The sequence below is a fragment of the Polyergus mexicanus genome, unplaced genomic scaffold, assembly GCF_030449975.1.
Source record: "Polyergus mexicanus isolate NDT 795.1 unplaced genomic scaffold, iyPolMexi1.0 SCAF_13, whole genome shotgun sequence".
Taxonomy (NCBI): Eukaryota; Metazoa; Arthropoda; class Insecta; order Hymenoptera; family Formicidae; genus Polyergus; species Polyergus mexicanus.
Genome location: NW_027223333.1, coordinates 8896364 through 8918997, shown reverse-complemented (window position 1 = coordinate 8918997; position 22634 = coordinate 8896364). Strand labels below are relative to the sequence as shown.

Below are 22634 nucleotides of genomic sequence, written 5' to 3'. Positions count from 1 at the left end.
TTTATTTTTTACTATTAGGGAACATATTATTTTTTTAAAGAAATTATAACGCATCGAGAATAAATTACGCGACTTATTTCATGCAATATTCATACAAATCAATGTGTTTACCATTTTATAATATACAAAAGGCAGGCACTTATCTCTCGTCTATTTTTCGTTACGAGGCTTATCAAGGATCGAATTATGCGAAGGGGGAAAAGGCGAAGTGATGCAGAGCGAGGTGATGCGTGGACGCGTGCCCTCGCGATGGTGTGTCTCCATACACGAGCATTCTCAAAGAGTGCTATTTATATCTCCTGACTGCATGAGCTAAAAGAACGGCCGAGGAGCGGGTTCCTCAATATGGCAGCAGGTAGGCCGTGCTCAGTGATTCAGAGCCGTAATTTTTCCGGCTGGACCAGACGGTGGCTCTATTCTCTACCGTCTGCTGTTCCCCGTCCTCAAACAGCGAGAGACCACGATCTCCGCCACCTTGCTCTTCCTCTCGCGTCCACGGTTGACGGTTCACTCGCGCAAGAAGGGATCGCCGGATCGCGTGTCCCGATTTAACGCGAATTTTTCGCGAATGTCTTTGTGTGGATGTGATTCATCCAAAATAATATTTGTCTATTTTTTTTTTTTTTTTTTTCCCCTTAAACTTTGAAGAAAATTAATTTTTTATTTTTTTTTTATCTTTTTTTTTAAATTGTACGAAGAAATTTATCTTTGCGAAGATGTAATTCTACCAAAACAATATTTGTCTAACCATATTGTAATCATTCCCCCCCCCCCCCCCTGTATTCTGGAATTATTAAGAATTCGGAAAATAACGGTATAATTTAGCCGTTTCTTTTAAATCTTGAGGAATATTAATTTTTTATTTCAAATCCTATTAATTTTTTTTACCTTAAATTGTGCGAAGAAATTTATAATGGTGCGTATGCGTGAGGCTTCCTCCCCCCCCTCCCTCCCTCCCTCTCTCTCAAATTTGCTACACAAAGTATCAGTGTTTTATATATATTAACGCTCGCTCATTGAAATATTTTTGAATTAAGTTCACGCAATAACATGCTTGCAAACAATAACAGAATATAATGCAATATTTAATGATACCGCTTCGTTTGATGCATCCTCTCATTATCTTATCTGTTATCGAGATATTAAAAAATGATCGATACACGCACCAATGTACGACGATACGTATTCCCCTTATTAAGTATCGCTATCTCGTTGGATGAATTACCGCGAGAATTTGAAACGTTTTATCGGCATGACAATCAAGTTAATATTTAAAAAAAAAAAAAAAAAAAAAAAAAAAAAAAAAAAAAAAACGATACCGACAATTGTCAGGCCGATCGCGAATACATCGTGTGCGTCGTGGGTGTTAGGCACCTCAATTAATATTAGAATGGCATCGGCGTATATCTTACGTAGGCGTTTGGCACGCCAGACACGTATCCGTTAGCACGTTTTGCAGTCGTCGAGACAAGTGGTGTCCCTTCGATCGACAATGTATTACAATGAAGATTCTTAAAAAGCCCGAATTTGTGCACATTCAACACTTTCGGACGCTTCCAAAATATTTTACCCCTATAATTTGCATCCCATTGGATGTAACAGCACGTGAATATTTTATGGCGATCACGTATTCGTTGTAAACAAGATTTATAACGTTTAAATCATCATTGAAAGGTTTTACACATTTTTCCTGCTCACTAAAAATAACATGGCTATAAATATACTTTTGTAAACAGTCCCAAGCTGCATTAGCTGCACAAAGTGTCTTAAAAGATTTCTTTCATCTTAATTTTAGTACCATTATAATCTTTGATTGAAAATAAGGTTTTCTCACGATAAGGTTTTCTCTGATAATATTGAGAATTTTTTTATCAATTGGAAATATGTAGAATAAGTTGTGAGTTTTGCGTTTTGCAACTTCAAACATTTTTTTTTTTTTCTTTTACATAGCAATTTCACTTCATTCGTCGACGACAAGATTTTCCCAAGAGAACACTGTTGAAAGAAAAACTTTAGATAAAGTGTCTGAAGCTTTTTTTACAGACACACTATCTAAATTTTCAGATAGGAGACTATCTGAACTTTCAGACACATTTCAATTTTCATATTCTTCTGAACTTTTAGAAAAAACGACTCCGATGATTAAGACGGATATAGATGACAAAAATTTTTTTTCACACATCCAGATCTGAAAATTCAAATAAAAATGTGTTTGAATACTTAGATGATTTTCAGTGAACGTCATATTCGCTTCTTTTCCCTCATCCCCAATGAATTCCCGGCCCCTCGCCAGAAATCTCGGGCTCCCAATCGGCTCGAGGATCGATTCTATCCTCTGTCTTGCGTTTGTAGTAACCCCGAACCAGTGCGGCGAGCGAGCTTTCCGGCTTGCGGAAAAATAGCGCGGCTCTCGAGAGGAGGATATCCGATCGCTTCGCGGGATCGTTTGCGGACCGCTTACACCGACAGATGGGATTATCTGATCTTGAATCTAGCCGGGATGGCTCCGGCGCGTATAATTGCCATCGTCGAGCGAACGAGCGTAGCCTGGTGAGCGAGCTAGAGAGAGGGCCCCGATATTCCTTCTCCTCCTTCTCTATCTACGACTCTCGTCTTGGCTGGCTGAGTCTCGCTAGTCGAGCTAGTCCGTCCAGCCGACGTTCCTCCTCGTTCCTTCGTTCAACAGCCGTTCGTTGTTGCTGCCGCCGCCACCGGTCGCTGCCTCTCTAGTCGACTCGTTCGCCACCAGAGTCAAGGCTGCGAACCGGGAATGTGCGTGCAACTATGCTACCTGAACCTTTTATTCCTCCTGATATCCGCCTGATGGTCGCCGCCGCCGCCGTCGACGCCGCTGCCTTCCCTTAACGTGGGTTTTTAGTCTTAGCCTATGCCTAGTAATAGTATACGTAATAGTAATAGTATACGCGTTCGTATGAATCTGCACCGTGCACATGGAATCTTCTTCTGTTTGATCCCGGTCTGATCTTCCAGCAGCAAAACTTTCTCTCCCCTCCTCTATTTCCCCTTCGTTTCTCTTCCCGCTGATAACGATCTTCCGACAAGAAAGAGAGAGAGAGAGAAAGAGAGAATACTTATAAACCCCCTTAGCACCTGTCCACCCAAGATAATAACACCGTCGCGAACCCTGCAACCTGATTGCCTGACTGTTACCTACCTACCTACCTACCTACCTACCTACCAACCTACCTACCTACCTACCTAACTAATCCACCCACTTATCTCTCTTCCTCTCCGCTATCTATTCTCTCTTTCGCTGTTGAATTCTCGTTCTCCATTTACGTCGCCTATATTGACCACGTATTTTGACGCGCACGTCAGAAAATTTGCTTCCCATTTTTCATAAAGCTCGATTACGAGAACGTTTGTTGCAAATGTAATTCCTTTAGGACAATCTTTTAAATCACTTACTAACGATTCAATCGCGTTACGATTGATTTTAGTTTACCCAATCCTTTTTTTATTAGGCTCTTCAATTCTATTATGCGCTTCAATTCTTTATCAATTTAGTTGTATCTCACGATACACTTGGGCAAAGATTTTATCCCGCGTAAAATGTAATATAAAGCGTTTCTCTTCAATATTGTTTACCTACTAATCTCCATTTCATATCGATATTTATTCTATTCGTGTCTAATAAGAGAGTCGCCGGGAGCGTGGTTTCTCAGCGACGCGATGGTTAAGCAACCGCTTCGCTGGAAATCATTGTCTCACAAGCCAAGTGGCCGCGTGGGTCGTTCTCGCAAGGACTTGACCATTGTAATAAGTAATAACGGAATAGTAATAACTCATATTAAAAAATTACTCAACATTTATTCGAGTACTATCCATGGCCAGGAATTCCTCGTAATTATGACGAAAGCTCGTTAAATATTTTGCACGTATATCTCACTTTCTTTATACGCTGTATATATACATAAGTATCGAATATTGGTATGTTTATCTTATGGCACATTTTTCATATTTCTGTTACAGATAAGAGAACGTTACGAGCCGATGGAAGTATAGGTCTGTAATTTATCATATGTTGTCTTGCATTATATATATATATTAACCATTAAGCAAAATAACAAAATAACATTTTTTTATTAATATTTTTATATATTTTCTATTTTTTTCTTTATACGATTTTTGAGTTGATCTCTCATTTCGAAGAAAATTGTAATTTGCTCGATATAATGTTTGAAACTGAGCAATATCTATTATCATGATATTCTCGAACACGTGTCTTCTGTTTCATGAACAAAGTAAATATCTATTAAGAATAAAATATTTATTAAAACCGGCAAATTTAAACAGGGAAATTACACGTAATGTCGTAGAAAGATCTTTTAATGTTTTATGTTATACTTACAAAAAAGGCGTAAAAATTGAAAACATCATTAATCTTTTTTTCTATAGTAGCTAACATTAATATCAATTGCTAACTCATGAATAATTGATAATTAAATTAATAACAATTTTAGTCACTACGTATACATATATGGTTTCAAAGATTTATTAAAATTAAATTATAATAATTAGATAATGTTTATTAATTAATTATAATGATTTTATCATTTCTTGCAATATAAAAAAATATCAGTTTTGGGAGAAAATAGCAAATGAAAGTATTTAATACAATAACTTATACGACGATAAATCATTTTTACGCTTAAGTCGACACGCCTCGGACAATCTAATCGCTTGGATATCTGTCACTATTCACTCCACGTGACGGAATTAAAACGTTTGCGTCAAAACATTAAATCGGTCCCTCTCGGCAGCAGAGGGGAGGACACAGTGTATATATGAAAGTGGTCGTCCCGGTTGAGAATATTTTCTGACACACGCTTGACCTTCTTCAGATCTGTGGATTGCCATGATCGAGGCTTCGCGTGAATTATTCTCTTTGTCAGTTGACAAACGCACATGCCACATGAGGAGATCGCAAAATAGCGCGACCTCGAAAAGACTACCTCCTTTTTTTCTTTTTTTTTTTTATCACCGTTTTTTTACCATCGACTTTTTGTCGCGTTCGTCTCATTGTCAGACGCTTTTATTATTCCGCAAGTGCGCAATCGTACTGAATTACACAGCCGAATGAAAGGGCCGATGATCAATGAACTTTGCGCCGCCGTTAAATTGTTAACACGCGCTTCCTCTCTATACACGAGAGGGAAATACCGTTAAGATAATATCGATTATCACGCTCGAAATCTCCTCGCGAGCTGGAGAAGAAATAATCGCTATTAGATTTTAATGAAACTAAATGATGCACGGATATATCGATCTCGCTGAGAGCTTGAGTTCTATGCAATTACAGCCTTATATTTTTTCTTAGCTAAGAATTGTTAGAGAGCTAGAATACATTTCGCTTCATTAAATTATCTTCATTCATCATCTTAGCAAAGATAATCAACAGCCTAAAGATTTTTTCAATTTTTAGTGTAAAAATTACCTCCATCATCGTTCCAAGTATTAATCCTCAATTACAATGTAAAGTGATTTTTAGGACATTTTACACTTTAATCTAATCGATTGATTCTAACATAAGAAAAGAAAATTATATCTAATATTATATCAATTATACGAACAGTTGGAAAATTTGGCTTAAATTTAACATATATCGCATGTTTCAAACGGTCCACACAAATTTTTGTGTCAATTTAAAATAATATAAATGTGTTAAGTGGTGACATTTAATACTTTGTTAATATTTCAACACAAAATGAAAGTAAACTTGGTAATAATATGAAATAGATTTTGTGTAAAATCAACATATTGTTAATGATAAAATTAACTTGAAAAAAATGTTAATGTAACGTTCTGTAATCACTCTCACTTCTATTATAGAATAAAGTCAACATTTTTTTCTGCACAGATGTATTCGAACAGATAAATCCTAATACCTAATAATACGAAATATATCTATTATGTAAAATTAAAGATATTTGTATATTGTGTTATATTTATACACCTTTTTCTTTTGTTTTAATAATTTAATATCCGAGTTCCATTAACACAATAATAATATGTTAAATTAGGACATGAATGTGTTAAATATTTAAGAGAAAAATTTTAATTGGCATATTGTCTTAACAAGAAAACGCAACGGTGTAGCAGAAACGTGAGAGCAAAAGAAATATTCAATAAATTGAAATAAATGTGTGATCGCGCATCCGGAAAGGATCGATCAAGCTTCTGCGCGTATAATGTCGATCACGTTCGCGCACACGATCTCAAAATGTCGTTATTATTTCGCATAAGAAACACGGAACGCGGAACCGGCTGTCGCGCGAATACCCAGAAACCGTGTAATCCACTATGTGACACGTTCGGTTCGCGGACACGCCATTAATGGTACATATCCTAGTGTATCCACGCATTTTTCGCGATCTTTCGCGAGAGAACGAGTGGTAAGACAAGGAGACGACCGAGCGGGATCTCCGGATAAAAAGCGTCAAGGTCTCCACCGCGTGTCGTTCGACAAAACAAACCATTCAAGAACCATTGGGCATGAATGCATGGTCATTAACGAGCACCGCTCCAAAGTATCTCTTTCTGCTACCGATTGATGAATAATATTTCCCGTCCCATTCTACCGTAATATAGATAAACTTCCATTATGATTGCATTGATATTTTTTTTTTTTCGATTTTAATGCCACTCTGATCAAATTAATATTAGCGATATTATTAATATCGTGTGTGATGCACGATATTAATAATATACTCGATAAGAGGCTGATTGTGCATTAAAATAAAATAGATCGTCGCGTTCTACTTAAAGTAACATTCAAATTAATATATAATAATAAAGCTTCGTACGTGATGCACGATATTAATACAATAATATACTCGATAAGAGGCTGATTGTGCATTAAAATAAAATAGATCGTCGCGTTCTAATTAAAGTAACATTCAAATTAATATATAATAATAAAACTTACATAATCATTAGCATCTCGTGTTTAAGTTAAGAACACGCCAAGATGGTCGTTAAATTGCGTCAAAGTGTAATTAACCATCGCAATTACCGATTCATTTGCAAAACTCCCCGTTCGCCAATTATGTTCATTAGATTTCCCGGTGTGCGGTGACGCAATTCGTGCTGGCGAACGCCGTCTCTTCGTTAATTATCCCCGCGGGATTACAGGTTTTGCGAGTTCAATTCGGGAAAGTTGCCGCGCGACCGATTTCCACGTATAAATTCTCTCGAATCTGGTTCGTTCCCGATCAATTTCCCCCATCTGGAGACCGAATCTTCGAGACCGTTTTTTTTTTTTGGGCCCCATTTTCCCCTCGCCCAATGCAGCCCTCGAATCAACCTGGCTAAACCTGAATGCCGTTTTTTTTTTTTTTTTGCCACGCCAATATTTGCGTAATACGACCAATCATACCCGGAAATTATCCCGCCGGTTATTCACGCGACCACGTGTGTACTTTCACTGTCGTGGAGCACTTTCGTGTCTCCCGCCGTCTCAAACGCACGCAGTTTCTCTCTCCTTCTCTCCTTCTCTCCTCACCGGACTCGATAAATGTGCACATTGTGCTTTAGCTTCATCAATCGGAGCGGGTGCCCGAGGAGAGACTAATGCCATCCTTTCAGCTCGATCGATAGTTGTTCTCGGCTTGTAACATAAGTTTTCGTGCGATTCGAGCTACTTGGATCGATTAATTAACGATGATTAACGATTAGTTAACGCGTGCGGTCGTTGTACATTAATATATATATGTGGAGTCACCGTGCACATTCGAGATATTCAGAGAATTGTATAATAGCGTAACCGATAAAAGATACGGTACACGTAATTCTCGGCGAGAGGCAATACTAGGATTATGTTGAAAGTGATATTACGGTCTGATAGATCGCCGAGCTACGGAAGTTGAGATCATCGTTGTGTTTGCACGTTACACAAATGCCGCACAGTATTTTCTCTCTCTCTCTCCCTCTCTCTTTCTGTTTACCGTATCCGATCTAAAGTGCAACCACCAATTTGGTGCACCGACTTAAATTGGATATCTATGAAATGAAATTCTCCTGCATAGATAGATGGATAGATAGATAGATATCGTGCGGACGAAAGTAATAATGCTGCTTCGAATGCCATTCCGATGTCAGGCATGACATCACGATTTCTGGCAACGTTATTAGATCGGCGATACCGTTAATATGATCACGATCATGGGGGTGAAATCGCTGGGAGCGTGACTACAAGAGATCTCATTAGCAAATTCAATAATGTGCGTAGATCAAAATCGCAGCGAATTCATTCCTATATATTACTCGGGTATACAAAGTGATTTAGAGAAGTGTGGATTTAAGGCGCTTTGCAAATGTGAGATTTCGGTCCAACGACGATTTTAATCTTCGAAGTGACTGTCTGACAAATACGAGATGAACCCGAAGACGAAGAGAGATGTTGCCGAGAGGAGAGGGGACGATAAGAGGATAGAATAATCGAACCGATAAAGAAATCGTGACGTGAACCGGAGAGAAAGGAGGATCCTACAACGGGTAGAGACCTTTAAGATCGCGAGGAGCAAAGGTATACTACATCCACGTACATAAGCGTACACTTGCGTGTGCTTGACCCATTGTCCCAACTCGGGAAGACCTTACACGGTTCAGGAACACGCGTAACACAGACCGATCGAAACTGTGCTGAATTATCGATTTTCCGGATTTTGCGTAATCGACGACGCGCTCTACTTATATAGATTGAAATACGACAGTGGATCGGGATATCCTTGAATTCGTATAAAAAGAGATTTTAAAACGGAGAAAACTTTTACGAGGCAACATACTTTTCTCATCGAGACGTTCTATTAAAGTTTCTCGATCTTTCGCAAATTAAAAATTATAATTAAATTATAATTATAAAAAATTTAATTCTATTATATTATATTAAAGGTTGAAATCAATTAAGTCGTATAATAATTTAATTATAACTCTCTCGATTAATTTACTGCGGATAAAAATCAAATTCAATAATTAAAATTGAAGAGATTTGAGAAATATATATTTATTATATTTATATCGACGATTTAATTCTCTAAATTACATTAAATATTGAAATTAATTAAGTCATATGATTTAATCATAACTCTCACGATTAATTTATTGCATCAAGATGAAAAGCAAATTCATTAATTAGAATTGAAAAATATTGTATATTTATTACATTTATATCACGCAAATCTCATATTGAAAAAATTACATTACATTAGCTACCGTACATGCGGCACGGAAAGTAAAAGTTTCATTGTATCGTAATAACTACATTTATGTATTTACGACGATGGATACAAGATAATCGATACATAGTTAACACCCGTAATCAGGCTTCGATAGAGTGACCGTTCGCGCGTGTCGCCTTGTTAATAGTGATAACGCGTGTAAAATTACCCGGCTACTTATACACCGATCTAACGTCGACAAAATATAATACAAAAATGTATTAGGCGCGTGTTCCACTGTTTTCTTAATATTTATATGTGCAATATACCGGTTACGCTCGCGGCTGCACGAACTGGGTCAATTTGATTGACGGATAAATTTTCTCGCTGCAACTGCAAGAATTTTTAGGGTGGACGCACCCTTAAACCGAGGTTATTCTTGCCGGATATATTTTATCGCGAAATCTTTCGCTTTCACAGGAAGATGAAAATTTTTGAAAAATTTGTAAGAAGTTTTATTATTATTCATTGTAAGGAGGATTCTCTTTGACATATTTTGAATCGATTTCCCTTCAATCAATTGACATTTTATGATTCACAATGATTAGATAAAATGAAAACATTATTATTAAAAAAGAAAATGAGCAGGGGAAATTTATGGAATTAAATTTATAATATGCATATTTCATGTAAGAGAGAATGTAAAACGAAATATAATCTTTATATTAAGAAACATGTATATATTTAATTAAATATTTTAAACAAATATTAAAAAAATATATTAATAAATGTTAATAAATATTTAAAATTTTTAATTAAATTATAAAATTTTTCAATTATCACGATACTTGTGTGATCATTAATTTTTGATACTCCGCTTCGAAAGAGAGATGACGGGATTTCAATAAGAAAAATAATAGATTAATTTTATATCTTTAACGATGATTCTCGCGCCATTAGAAGGAATACCGAAACAAACAGGTCCGAGATGTGAACATTAGGCCGCAGAACTTTGCGAAATTTCACGAGAGAGCCGAGACGTGATTTCAATTAACCGTCCGGCCGTCATTATCCTCTGAAAGTGCCCCATCTTCCTGCCTGTTACGTGTGTCGGCGTAGAATTGTAACCCATCTGAGATCGCCTGCCAAAGATCACGGTAATTTGTAATAATTAGAGCCACTCTTCCCTCCTCTCTGCCTCATTCTCCTCCGTGCTTCTCTCTCTCTCTCTCTCTCTCTCTCTCTCTCTCTCTCTCTCTCTCTCTCTCTCTCTCTCTCTCTCTCTCCGCGCTCATTCGCCCTCCCTTTTCTTCGCTCTCGTCTCGGCGGCTCATACAGTGCCGACACCTTCCTCTCGAACGTACGCTGATATTACCGGTGAGATTGTAGGTAAGAAAAAGATAGTGTACTTAGAGCCTCTATCATTTGTCCGACACGGTATTACGCGTTTGCTCGAACGAGCGTTCGACAACGATAATTCGAAATTTAGAGAGATTACGAAAGATTCAAAATTTTGCGTCGCAATGAGAAACGGAGCGTTACGAGCATCTTCTTTCGTCTAGCTAATCTATGCTAATAACGGTTAACCACAATTCTTAATTACGAGATTAGACCGGCGACGTTTACGAGAGAACGCGGTCAAAAATCAGGTAGAAAATAATGATGCGGCAGTTCATTGTATCGCGTCGTAAAAGTTAATTCCGGAAAATGAGGCGACTATTATTTTCTATAAACGTACAACTTAATTCTTATTATTAGTCTGCTTTCTCCAAAAATAAGTCAACAGATATATAAAACATATGATATATGTGTTCCGGTATTCCTTCTAATGGCGCGAGAATCATCGTTAAAGACGTAAAATTGATTAATTACTTTTCTCGGAATCCCGTCATCTCTCAATTTTAAAGCCAATTATTAAAATTAATAATCATATAAGCATCGTAATAATTAAAAAATATAATTTAATTAAAAATTTTAAATAGTAAAAAAAAATATATTAATTATAGTGTATAAAAAAAATTATATTAATTATATGTAATAGATACTTTTTTAATATTTATTTAAAATATTTAATTAAATATATATATATATATCGTTTCTCAATATAGAGATTAAATTCCGCTTTACATTCTCTCTTATATAAAACATGCATATTATAATTTATAACATGTGAAAAATTCGATATTCTATCAAAACATAAATTATAATACACCGATCGATTAAAAAATCCGACTGATATATTACATCATCAATCGCATACAAAGGTTGAGCACTTTTGACTTCTGATAATAGAATTACGACGCACTCTCGTCGACGATGACGACGACGGATTTATCCGATGGACGAATGTCCTGCGGCGCAAAAAGAGAGAGAGAGAGAGAGAGAGAGAGAGAGAGAGAGAGAGAGAGAGAGAGAGAGAGAGAGAGAGAGAGAGAGAGAGAGAGAGAGAGAGTGGTCCGACAAATTAAGTGTTGCCCCGACAACGGGGCTGAAACACGCGTCCGCACTAGAATTACATTCCCAGATACGGATCTACATGGGATTTGAATAATGTACATAGTTCTCCCTCCTTCCCTCTCCTCCCGTCCCGCTCCCTATTCCCTTCCTTTGCTTTATCCTCGAACCAGGAATAACCAGTCTTCGCTAAGCGCAACGATCGGGAAAAGAGCCCGGGATGCTGCGCGTTCCGGAATACCTCTCGGTTGTTTTGGCGCATCCTCCGCGACCCCGTCTAAACAATTTAAAAGCCGTCGGAGATCGGAGAACGGATAGCGCGGAGGTAAACGACGATGATCTCTCGGCAACAATGTGAGAGAAGGAAAGGAAGAGGAGGATGGCCGAAGTAAGAGAGCTTCTCGGAATGATCTTTAATACGTTATACGCTAATGAGGCAACGGTGTACAGGAAACACGCGGCGAACGTCTCCGGCCGAGAAGAAGGTTCGTTTGCCCCCCTCTCTCTCTCTCTCTCTCTCTCGTCGGCGATCATTAATCCTCCGGACTGACCTTCGCGAATTTAAAACGGTATACGCCGGGCCTCGTGTCTCGCGCACGAGCTGCATTTTCGTAACGTCTTCATTGTCGTTAACGGCCGAACGACCGCGCTCCGGTCATGGCACGGCTTACGAAATTTCAGCGGCCGCTGACACCCAATTGACACACCGTGGTGGTCGATGGACCGTCATTGTCGTCGTCATGGCATCGCAAGGAACGGTACCGTCAGCGCCGCAACCGCGAGTGTCGTCTCGATCTACTAAGGTCCGTCGTTGAAGATCACAGCGATTTGCTTAGATCGTTTAATCGAAGAAAATATTTCGAGAAGCACGATTTAGTCTGAAATAGTTATATTAAAGCTTGAATTAATTCTTCATTAATTTTAAAACTAATTATCTTTATTCGATTATGACATTTATCGCTCAAGATTCGCGTATTCTGGAATCGAGATGAAGAGTGGTACCCGGAGTCTGCGAGAAGTCGACGTTTAGAACATCACGCGGGAAATCGCGCGTAAAACGGGAGAACGCGTACAATTATCGATGCTGCGTTGGATGAAATTTTATATGGATTCCAGGAAATGGAGATTGAGAATCCGTCTGTAACTGGAAATTTTGTAAGAAAGTCGGCAATTCCAGCGCGCGAAATTGCGAGAGGCGAGGAGGAACAGCACGCTAATGACAAGGATCCACCAGGGCGATTACGCGAGAAACGGCGCGAATCGATCATCGGAATGATCATCGGCGCGCCCAGGTGTGACTCGCGTGCGTTTCCAGGAGCATATACTTATCAACGCCGGACTCGGGCTCGCTGATTAGCGCTAGGTGCCGAGAGCGCGTAAAATTGCCGGGAACAGGACGGCAAAAGGAGCAAGCGACCGGCGGCGATTCGCGCTGACCTTGCGTTTCTCACTCGAATGTAGAATTTAACGTTAGACTTGCGGCCACAACCGAGCAGGGCGACTGAAGGAGGCAAATGAAGCGAGAGAGGAAGGAAGAAGAGCAGGAAAAAGGTAGACGCGGCGGGAGCGAGAGAAAGGAAGGAAGGAAGGGGGTTCGACGTGAGGAAATAGGGGATGGGGTCTTGGTCGTAACATTGCAGGGAGAAGCCCGCTGAGTGAGATATTACCGCCGTCATAATCTCTAATAACTACACAGAGCCCTTTATAATGTTTTCCAGTGCTTCATCGTGCCGCGGTAGCATAGTCTCTCTCTCTCTCTTTCTCTCTCCCTCTCTCTCTTCTCGTCTCGCATAATGTAAATGATTAGGCCCGGGGTCCGGGGAAAGATCCGCGCTCTCGAGAAAAGACGTGACCACGTATCACGCTGCTGTGAAAAAATTTTCTACAAATTCAGACAAAAATTTATCCGAATTCGTACACCCGTTTGTCTGAAAAATTCAGACAGTATATAAAGAAGCTGCAGATACTTTGCCTGAAGTTTTAGCCAAATTTTTATTCCCGAGAAGGATAGCGAGGTCAACCGTGTCAAAGAGGCTGCCGAAGAAAGGGGTGAGGGGGAGATATGGACGGCGAAATCGGCGTGAAAACGATTCGCAAAATCGTGCACGAGACAGTCTACTACAGTCACGCCGCAATTTAATTAGCTTCTGATCTGCACCAGTAATGTGCACCGGACATTAAGTCTGGCCGGTTTCCCTTCCTTTGACGTTCTTTACTGCCGGTCGAGCGCGAATCGAGCCAATAGCCTTCGGTTATTCTCTCCACAGGTCTCGCTCTCTCGTATATATCCCTTGACGCGGGTATTCCATCACCGCGGCGCAATTTTATCGCCGTTTAACGCGATGTAATTGAAATTACGAAATCTCACGTCTACTTAATACTCCGCGCACGGTGATGAGCGTGTCTCTTGGTTGCTTTCGTGGGAATATAATTCCTATATAAAGTGCTAAGCCTTTTTTTTTATTTATACCTACTATGAGAGGAATAAAATGAACAAAGTACAGTATATTAAAAAGAGGATGGGTATAATGAAAAAGCGCTCGCAAAATGTTGTGACAGGAGTGATGCATGGACAGAATGATTTTTTTTTTTCTTCTTCTTCTAAAGATAAAGGTACATCTCTATAAGATGGAATGCATGCGGAAAATATCTATGAATATAGACAATCTCTTCCAAACAATCAATCATATGATTCTTGATTGACTGCTTTCTTAAATAAAGGATAGAAACCTATCACAATTAAAGAGCTAGATTTGCAATCTTTTCAAAAATATAAATCACATGTAGATGTGTGAAATTTTATTTACTTCTGTACTTTTTTTTGTAGAAACATTGGAGAAAATGGAGATAATACGGAATAGTGATATAAATAAATAAGAAAACATTTTTTAAATCCTATACTTAAATCCTATAATACATAAGATTTTATATCAAAAATATATAATATATAAAAATAAAAAACACATTTTTCAAAAAATCAACGTATATGAAATCGGGGAAAATAAGAAGACGTGTCTGTGTGTAATTAAGTCCGTCTGCCTAGAGCTTCTTGCCTGTTGTCTCTCGTTGTGTCTACGTCATACGTAGAAGGGAGATAAACGTATCTTAAAAAGAAATCGGGAAGTCTCCGTATAGTCCATATGTATCGTCGACATTTAATTGCCTTTGTATTATATGCAAGTACCGCGAGCTCCTCGCGTCATTTTATTACCTATCGCAACTCAGACGCACATCCTGTTAGTTCATAGAACACCAGGATGAACATCGGCTCCGATAGCGGCGATAACATTTCCCTCTCCTTTCTTTCCGCCTTTACGTTTCCGCATCCATACCTTCCTTCGTGCGTTTAAACCGAGTTCGTCCTCAAATAACGCCTTCGGCGTCGTCATGAGTGCTATTTATTGTACTTTATTTCTTTTATCAGGGCTCGCCTTCCGTGCGATGAAATTGATATTCCGGGAGACGTAAGAGAGAAAGAAGGAGAGAGAGAGAGAGAGAGAGAGAGAGAGGGAGAGATGATTTAAATACCGGAAGCGCGCGCGCGTTGGAAATCGGGTCGATCGAGAATGATAATACGGAGATTCTGAAATGCACATTCTAATTCATGGACGATTGAGAAAATCGTTGTAACGGCACGATCGCTCGTAATAAAATAGATGTAATTGAGGAAGATAGTTGCAGGCAATTTAAATCTATGTATCTGTCAAATTTATTACGGTGTGATTTATGATACTGAAAATTTAAATGTCTTAAATCTATATTTTACATTTGTCCATGCTGTATAATACAATGAATTCTATCTTCCACTTTATCCGTGTAACGATCGACAAGAAAATTGTCTAAGCGCCTTTTAATTTCGAAACGAAGATCAAAGCTCCCGTTATATTAAAAATCTAATCGATGGATTATAAAAGTACTCTTATGATTACATCGAAATATTTATTATCCGCAAGATATTTATAAGAAACATATAATATATATAATAAATTTATTAAGAAATAAATAATTTTATATTAATAATATAAATATATTATATACACATTTTATAATAGCATTTATATATTCTCAAACACAAAGTTCTGTATAAATATAATCATTTATAATAAGATAATAAAATACAACACTTGAAGTTAAAATCATGTTGACACGTGAACGATTAACGCAGTGATATGATACGAGATTCGGCGATGTATATCGGGCAAGTATTCGATGAATCTTTCACGGATCACTCGTGGCAGAGGTTCAGTGTGTTAGCGGTACATCCACGGCAACGACGTCGGTAAGCCGTTTAACCGACTTACGAAGAAACCAGCGAGTGTCCCTCGCACGTTGCACCGTGCACGGGTAGCAGGTATCCATAGGAGCGCGCATCTCGACGGCGGCGGCGGCGGCGGCTTACGGGTGTAATGATGTTATTTTCTTGTAGCCGGTAACTCCGGTGCCGGCGCAAAAAGAGGGGGCCCCCACGTCAGGCAGTTACACGTTTGTATCACTTCGCATACCTGCCCCCTCCCCCCCCCTCCTCGATTTCAATTTTCCCTCCCCTTACGCATTCCGCGCTCTCCGATGCGGTGCCCCGTTACCGCGCTTACGCATCTGGATGTCATTTACGAGCGGGCGATGCGAGACGGAGGAAGCCGCGCTATTTTTGCCCGTGGTACGCTAGATCGAAGACAAACGATCCGCCACCTCGTCGTCGTCGACGACGACGAGAAGGGGACTTGATTACGGACGCGCTGTTAATACGACGCACCTGCGCGTCGCGTCGGTGTAGCAATTAAAGATGTTACGGAATGCCGCGAGGCAGAGGCGTCGTTCCAGAAACGCGTGCAACTAGAAATCGTTGCGACAAACGTTCCCCTAGGCCGTCTCTCGCATTCCTGAGACGAGGTGGACCTTCGTTCCGACGCGCTAGCCTGGATGCCAGCGCTACTAAGGATACTCGATGTGCGCACGGTGACCCTGAGCGCGATTCTCTTTTAATGGCGAACAACACGTTAGGGACTGAATACAATCTCGTGTTTGAGAAAATGTAATCGAAACGCGACTATTTTTGAATTATAGAAAGCTAATTACACTATGTGTAATCGGAAATACAATATATATATATATATACATACGATTTATAAGAAATTCTCTTCATATTTCTCACTTATAATCTTTGAGGCAGAAGATAAAATGTAATTATAAATTATAATAGTAATTATTAATTATTAAATATATTATTAAATATAAATCATTAATATAATTCAATCTTAATTCTTACATCTTTTAATAAGGGCGACTTTTTAATTTGAAAAAAGTTGATGGATTTCAATCAACCGGATTTATATAGAATCGCTATCACATATTGAACGCTCGTATAATTTCCAACGCGATATACAATAATTGCGAAAAAATCAATTATAGTATCTCGAATGACCCATTTCAATCGTCTTTCGCTTAAAAAAATGGATTCACGAGATATCGCGAGGAGGCGCTTTTTCTCAGACCGCTGACGCAGCAGTTTGTCGTTAAAAGGAAGTCGACGGGTTGGTCATGGACACCCCGTATGTATATCGACAAGAGAAAAGATTTCAATCGGCCACATTACGCGACATCGGCCACTCGAGGTCGTGGAAAAAAGCATCATTTCACACACACACACACACGCGCGCGCGCGCGCACGTAATCTCTTTGTCGTTCTTCCTCCGGCGATGTAAATTCATACGTCGGTGCATATTTAATTTCCCTTAGAATAATTTCGCGGCGCATAATGAGCGTGACGCTCAACGGCGTCCGGTTGTGACTCCGTTATTAAATCGCCGATAGAAAGCGAATCGATAAAGAAATACCGATCCCCGATCTACCGGCGCATCGTTCGCGGTTAATGTTTCTTACGCCAAGGATTAGGGATACCGGATCATGTCCTGCGGGCGTATTCCGTATTTTTTCTTTCTTTTTTTTTTTTTTCCATACACATTCGCTGCAGTTGTATTAACTAAAAATGAGAAATATTTAAGAACCAGACGTCGATTAATCCCAATTGACGTCGAATATAATTTTCTACTTTCTGACTGTGACGCGCACAGAATCTCTCTCTCTCTCTCTCTCTTTCTCTCTCTATATATATATATATATGGTATTTTTTTTTTTTTGTAAAGAAATTATTCTAAACACAATTAATCCGCTAAATTATGGTCTCGCAAATAATTTTCAAACAATGTGGATGAAGCTCCGGTCAAGCGAAATTTAATTCTCTCGGTTGCGCGCGCACTATGTAGTAACCAGCCGAGACGTGAAAAACTATGGAACTTCTGGTGTGTATATAGTTTAGTATAGTGATTATACTGGAGGCGGCGGAACGCACCGCGGGCTACAATCGTCTGGCGCATAATTTTGAGCGCGCTTTTTGCGCCCAACACTCGACTGTAATTTATTCGCTTGATATATATTCAAAGTTGGAGAAGTACATATCGATTTTCATATGCTCTACTAGAGGCGTGCGCGATAGTTGACGCATTTCACGCGCGCGTTATTACGTGTATTATTATTTTCATGTCTGCGCGTTCGAGAAATAACGAGAGAAACGATTACAGCAAATACATGCGTAAGCGATTTACAAAACAGCGTAAATAAGATTGCGAAAAGGGAAGATGGGCGTAATCTGATTTTCACAATATATGCGGCGGGTATGTCAATTTATAATTAATTATAATCTAATTTACACGTGATTCAATCGACCTATATATCCGAATGAAATATTGTTTGAAACATTGACATTTAAGGTCTTTAAAAATAGAGTTGCGTGTTTCTACTTTTAGAGTTAATATTAAAATATTAAAACGTTAAGATATCAAAATATTAAAATAATAACATATTAGAAGACGGATTCTATTTTTATTTCCGCGAGTGCAGCAACGGCGTAAATCGACGTTTGATGATCGCGAAATTAGTTGAAAAAAACGGACCGTCCTCGCAACGATAAATCGTGGTTGGAGGTCCGGATTTTTGTCTCGAGCAGCTCGTTACAGCGGCATCGGAGAATCGAACGGTAACGTCGGTAGGAAAGACCGTTTTCGCGGATACAAAGTTGTCTGTGTAACGAAGGGGGGTAAAGAGAGAGATCGGCGGTGGAAAAAAAGATCGCCTATCTTCCAAGTCCGATCGCGAGTACCCGATGTTCCTCTTACCTTGCCGCGGGGCACACTCGAATCTATATAAGAGGCCGAGAGAGCTCTCTCTCTCCCTCTCTCTCTCTCTCTCTCTCGCTTTCGGTATCGGGGGTATAACGGTGATTGCACGAACTCACGATTTCCATATTTCACCGGCGAGTCAATGGCCAAATCCGAGTGTTTGATTTACGTAGTCCCGCGACCGCGTGATCGATGAATCTTTTCCCCGGCGATTAAACGTAAATTACACTGGCTACGAAATCGTTATTGGGTCCGACGATCGATTCCGCGCGCGAGAATTAATTTACTCGACACGGAAGAGAGAGAGAGAGAGAGAGGGGGGGGGCGGAAGACGGAGATAGGTTCGAGATAATAATCGATCGATCTCGCGAAAAAAAGAAACTTTATAATTTAATTACGAATTCACGATAAACTTATTCTCTGAATTTTTAAGATACATATATCGTACATTAATGCGAAATAATTATTTCTGTCAAAATTAAATGTTATATCACAGAAAATTATATATTACACGAGATTGTAGGATCATATTTCCTGCCTGTCAAAATTATAATTATCCGATAGATACTTTATCATTTTTTTAAATAGAGAACACTATTTCAGAGGAGATCTCCTCTATATAGAGTCTACGATCTAGCGAGAGGGAAAAATAAAGAAAAACCGCGACGAGATCGGGCTCTGCCTAAGGTCTGCGAGAGTGTCACGGATTGAGATATAAAACGGGGCCGGCTTCGGGGAACCGGGTCGAGGGCTATCCGCGATAAATGGCCGAGCGTGTAATTCACGGACACCGGTTGCGACGAGAACGCGTGATTGATGACGGAAACGTAAGCAGATACACGGTCGTTTCGCCTCGAAACGACCATATACCTAATGGATTTTTCAAGCGAGTCTCCAAAGGTGCGAAGGGAAAAAGGGGCAAAGGGAGGAGCAATTTATCGAGCGTTTCTCCACCTCTTCAAAGTCGCATCTCAAATCTCTCCCCTCCCTCCCTCCCTTTCTCTCTCTCTCTCTCTCTCTCTCTCTCTCTCTCTCTCTCTCTCTCTCTTACCTTTTCTCTTTTCGCGAAACAAATAGCTATCCGATTTTAGGTCCGGTCGATAATTTTTCTCGCGGCGTGGGCGACACGCCTGCTTCCTGCCGTTTTTTGGGCCCGGCACGCGATAGAATCCAAGGATCGGCCAAGGATCAGGCCTGGCCGAATTTGGTTTTCGGCGTAGATTACTCGTAAATTCGTAGCCCTCACTCGTAAATTTTCGGCGTAGCCGCCCGCCGAATCGCTATTTACATGTCTCGCGCGACCAAAACGATGATGCATAAAGTCTCTCGCGTCGGTCATCTCAATTTTTCTCCCCCACGTCCGCGAGCGGCCGTTCTCCAGTCACGTAAAGGCTCCGATAAATCGACGATGACGATGTGGCAAAAAAAAAAAAAAAAAAAAAAAGTCTTATTTAAAAATTAAAAGCTGATGTGAAGCTGCACTTTGTTCTTTATATAGTGATTTATTTTCGCGCCACCCAAGAAGCAACGATTAATGTCCGTGCACAAGGACTCGTTTTGTTCTCTCACGTTACAATGTTCTTTACGATATGGGAACATTCTCGAGTCACGTAAGGAGTATCCGACTTCGAGATTGTATTGAAAAGTCTTTCATAAAACTTACGAAATAATGCCACTCTCGTTGTGTGCGAAGCTAGACAATACCAACTTGTTCTCGATATCATGATTATTTATTTCCACGCCGCCCAAGATACGAAGATCCAAATAATGGTATCGCGATCTAAGATTCCGGCGATAAAACGCATCTTTACACGGTATAGTGCACTTTCGCGAAATATGAAGGATTCGATGAAAATACAATTACCACGCAATCATGACGATATCTGAGAGACACCGGAAGGTAAGAAAGTCGTTTATGCTGGCAAATCGACATTCGCGAGACGGTTAAGTTTTGTACAAATTAGCGGATGTATTGTATTTAATGCCGACACGCAAAAGAACGCAAATGGGCACGATATGTTTTTTAAATCTCTATACTATTTATAATATAATAATAATTATAATAATATTATATTAATTTTAATAATTAAGTATAATTTTTCACGAAGGAAATCAATTGTTTGGGAGACGATAATCTAAAAAATATTGATTTTTATTTGTCTCATTTATTTTATTTGTCTGACTTTTTTTCGCATTTGCTTTATATATCCGTTTTAATTATATTTGATTATGAAACGTATAATAATTTTTTATTTTACCCTTTTTTTCTCTCGGCCGTGTTTCTCGTATCCGTACGTGACTTAATCAGAGAAAGTGTACATGTAATGACACTCGCCGCTGCTTCGTACATGTAACACACATCTACCGGAACTCATTGACTCATTTGTTTATTTTTTTCTCTCTTTTTTTTTTAGTCACAGAGTGTCAAACATAATTATTAAGACTATGAAATTATAAAACGCGAGAAATCACGGTACAGTAACTTTCACGCTCTTCCTCTTTAATATAAAACAAGATAGTCTACAAGCTTATTAAAATTCTCTTACGTTTTGTATCTTTCCACGTTTTAATAAAAAAAAAAAAATATATATATATATGTATATTCATTTTTATTTATAAAAGAAATTTATTCATATAGAAGAGCTATATTTGTCGCTTCCGTGAAAACGAATGTACCATTTCCTATTGGATTTCTTCCGTTGCGCCATTCGTTACGTCACGGATTTAGCGCTCTCCACGGCGGAGCGATTCAACGTCGTAATTAACTGCGGCTGAGAGAGAAGAGGCTGAGTTTCGAGAGCGTACACGTGCTTACATCGACTTACTCTCTCGACTCGAGGCGCGTAACCGGGAATCGCGGTGACGGAGAAAGTGAAAATAATTTCTTCATCGGAAGAACCCGTCGTCCCTTTCGCCGTTGCCTGCCGGCATCAGATAGCCAGCGGTGCGGCTAGTTAGAGTCGCCTTGGCGGCTGTCCACTGTTGCGAGCAAAGGACCTTCGTCGGCGCTCTTCATTAGCACGGCGGCAAGTTCAAGGCCGGCACGTTCCAAACCGAGATGGAGAAAGAGAAAGAGAAAAGAATGGCATCATGTTCAACCTTGAAAGCTCTTTCATTTCAGTCGCCATCATCGTGGTCGTCGTCATCGTCATCATCATCATCTCGAAAATCCTGCGACTTCCGCCAAAGTCTGTCTAGTCGTCACCCATTTGCGCACGCCGATCACTTGGTGCGAGAATCAATCATCGCGGAAGGGAAATCCCCCGATCCGCGAGTTCGCCTCTCCGCTAGAATCGCCGTGCTTCGATCGTAAATCATGCAAACACGCGGACATTTCCCCTCGCTTCTCGTCACTGTCCGCCGATCAGATCCGCGATCGCACTATCGCGCGGTTAGAATCACAGTTTTGTTCTCACAGCGTCTACATATGTAATGTATGCGTCCGCTGATCTTCCTTGGCCGACCTGGAAACTCATCGGAGCGATCCCATTGCACGTTGTACTATTCTTGAGACATTGCAAGATCTTATTAATTATTCAATATATAAATAAATGTCGTTGTAGGCGATTATATCTAATATATTTATAATAATATTGATATTAATGTATATTTGCAAAAACGTTGGAGAAGATAAAATGGAAAAGTAACATATTCCATATCGTATCTAATGATTTAGGATCTATCATATTTCGAAAGTTTATAATTATAAAATTTATATTTGCCATTAAATTTTTCTCATCGTTACATTATATCTAACGATCTCTTGAGAAATAACTCGAATCGAATTAAAAGAGCTACGAGCAGTCGAAGCAGGAAGATTATGCGG

The 22634-nt window shown here is 39.5% G+C and overlaps 1 protein-coding gene across 1 annotated transcript in view; it reads left to right on the top strand.

Annotated features, from left to right (window-relative positions):
* The first annotated feature begins 330 nt into the window (after positions 1–330).
* Positions 331–22634, top strand: part of Blo (bloated) — a 140281-nt gene continuing 117977 nt past the window's right edge. The window contains exons 1-2 of the mRNA XM_070305875.1: positions 331–355; positions 3994–4026. Of these exons, the coding sequence (XP_070161976.1) occupies positions 346–355; positions 3994–4026 (43 nt within the window). The 5' untranslated portion in view covers positions 331–345. The remainder of the gene's footprint in view (positions 356–3993; positions 4027–22634) is intronic.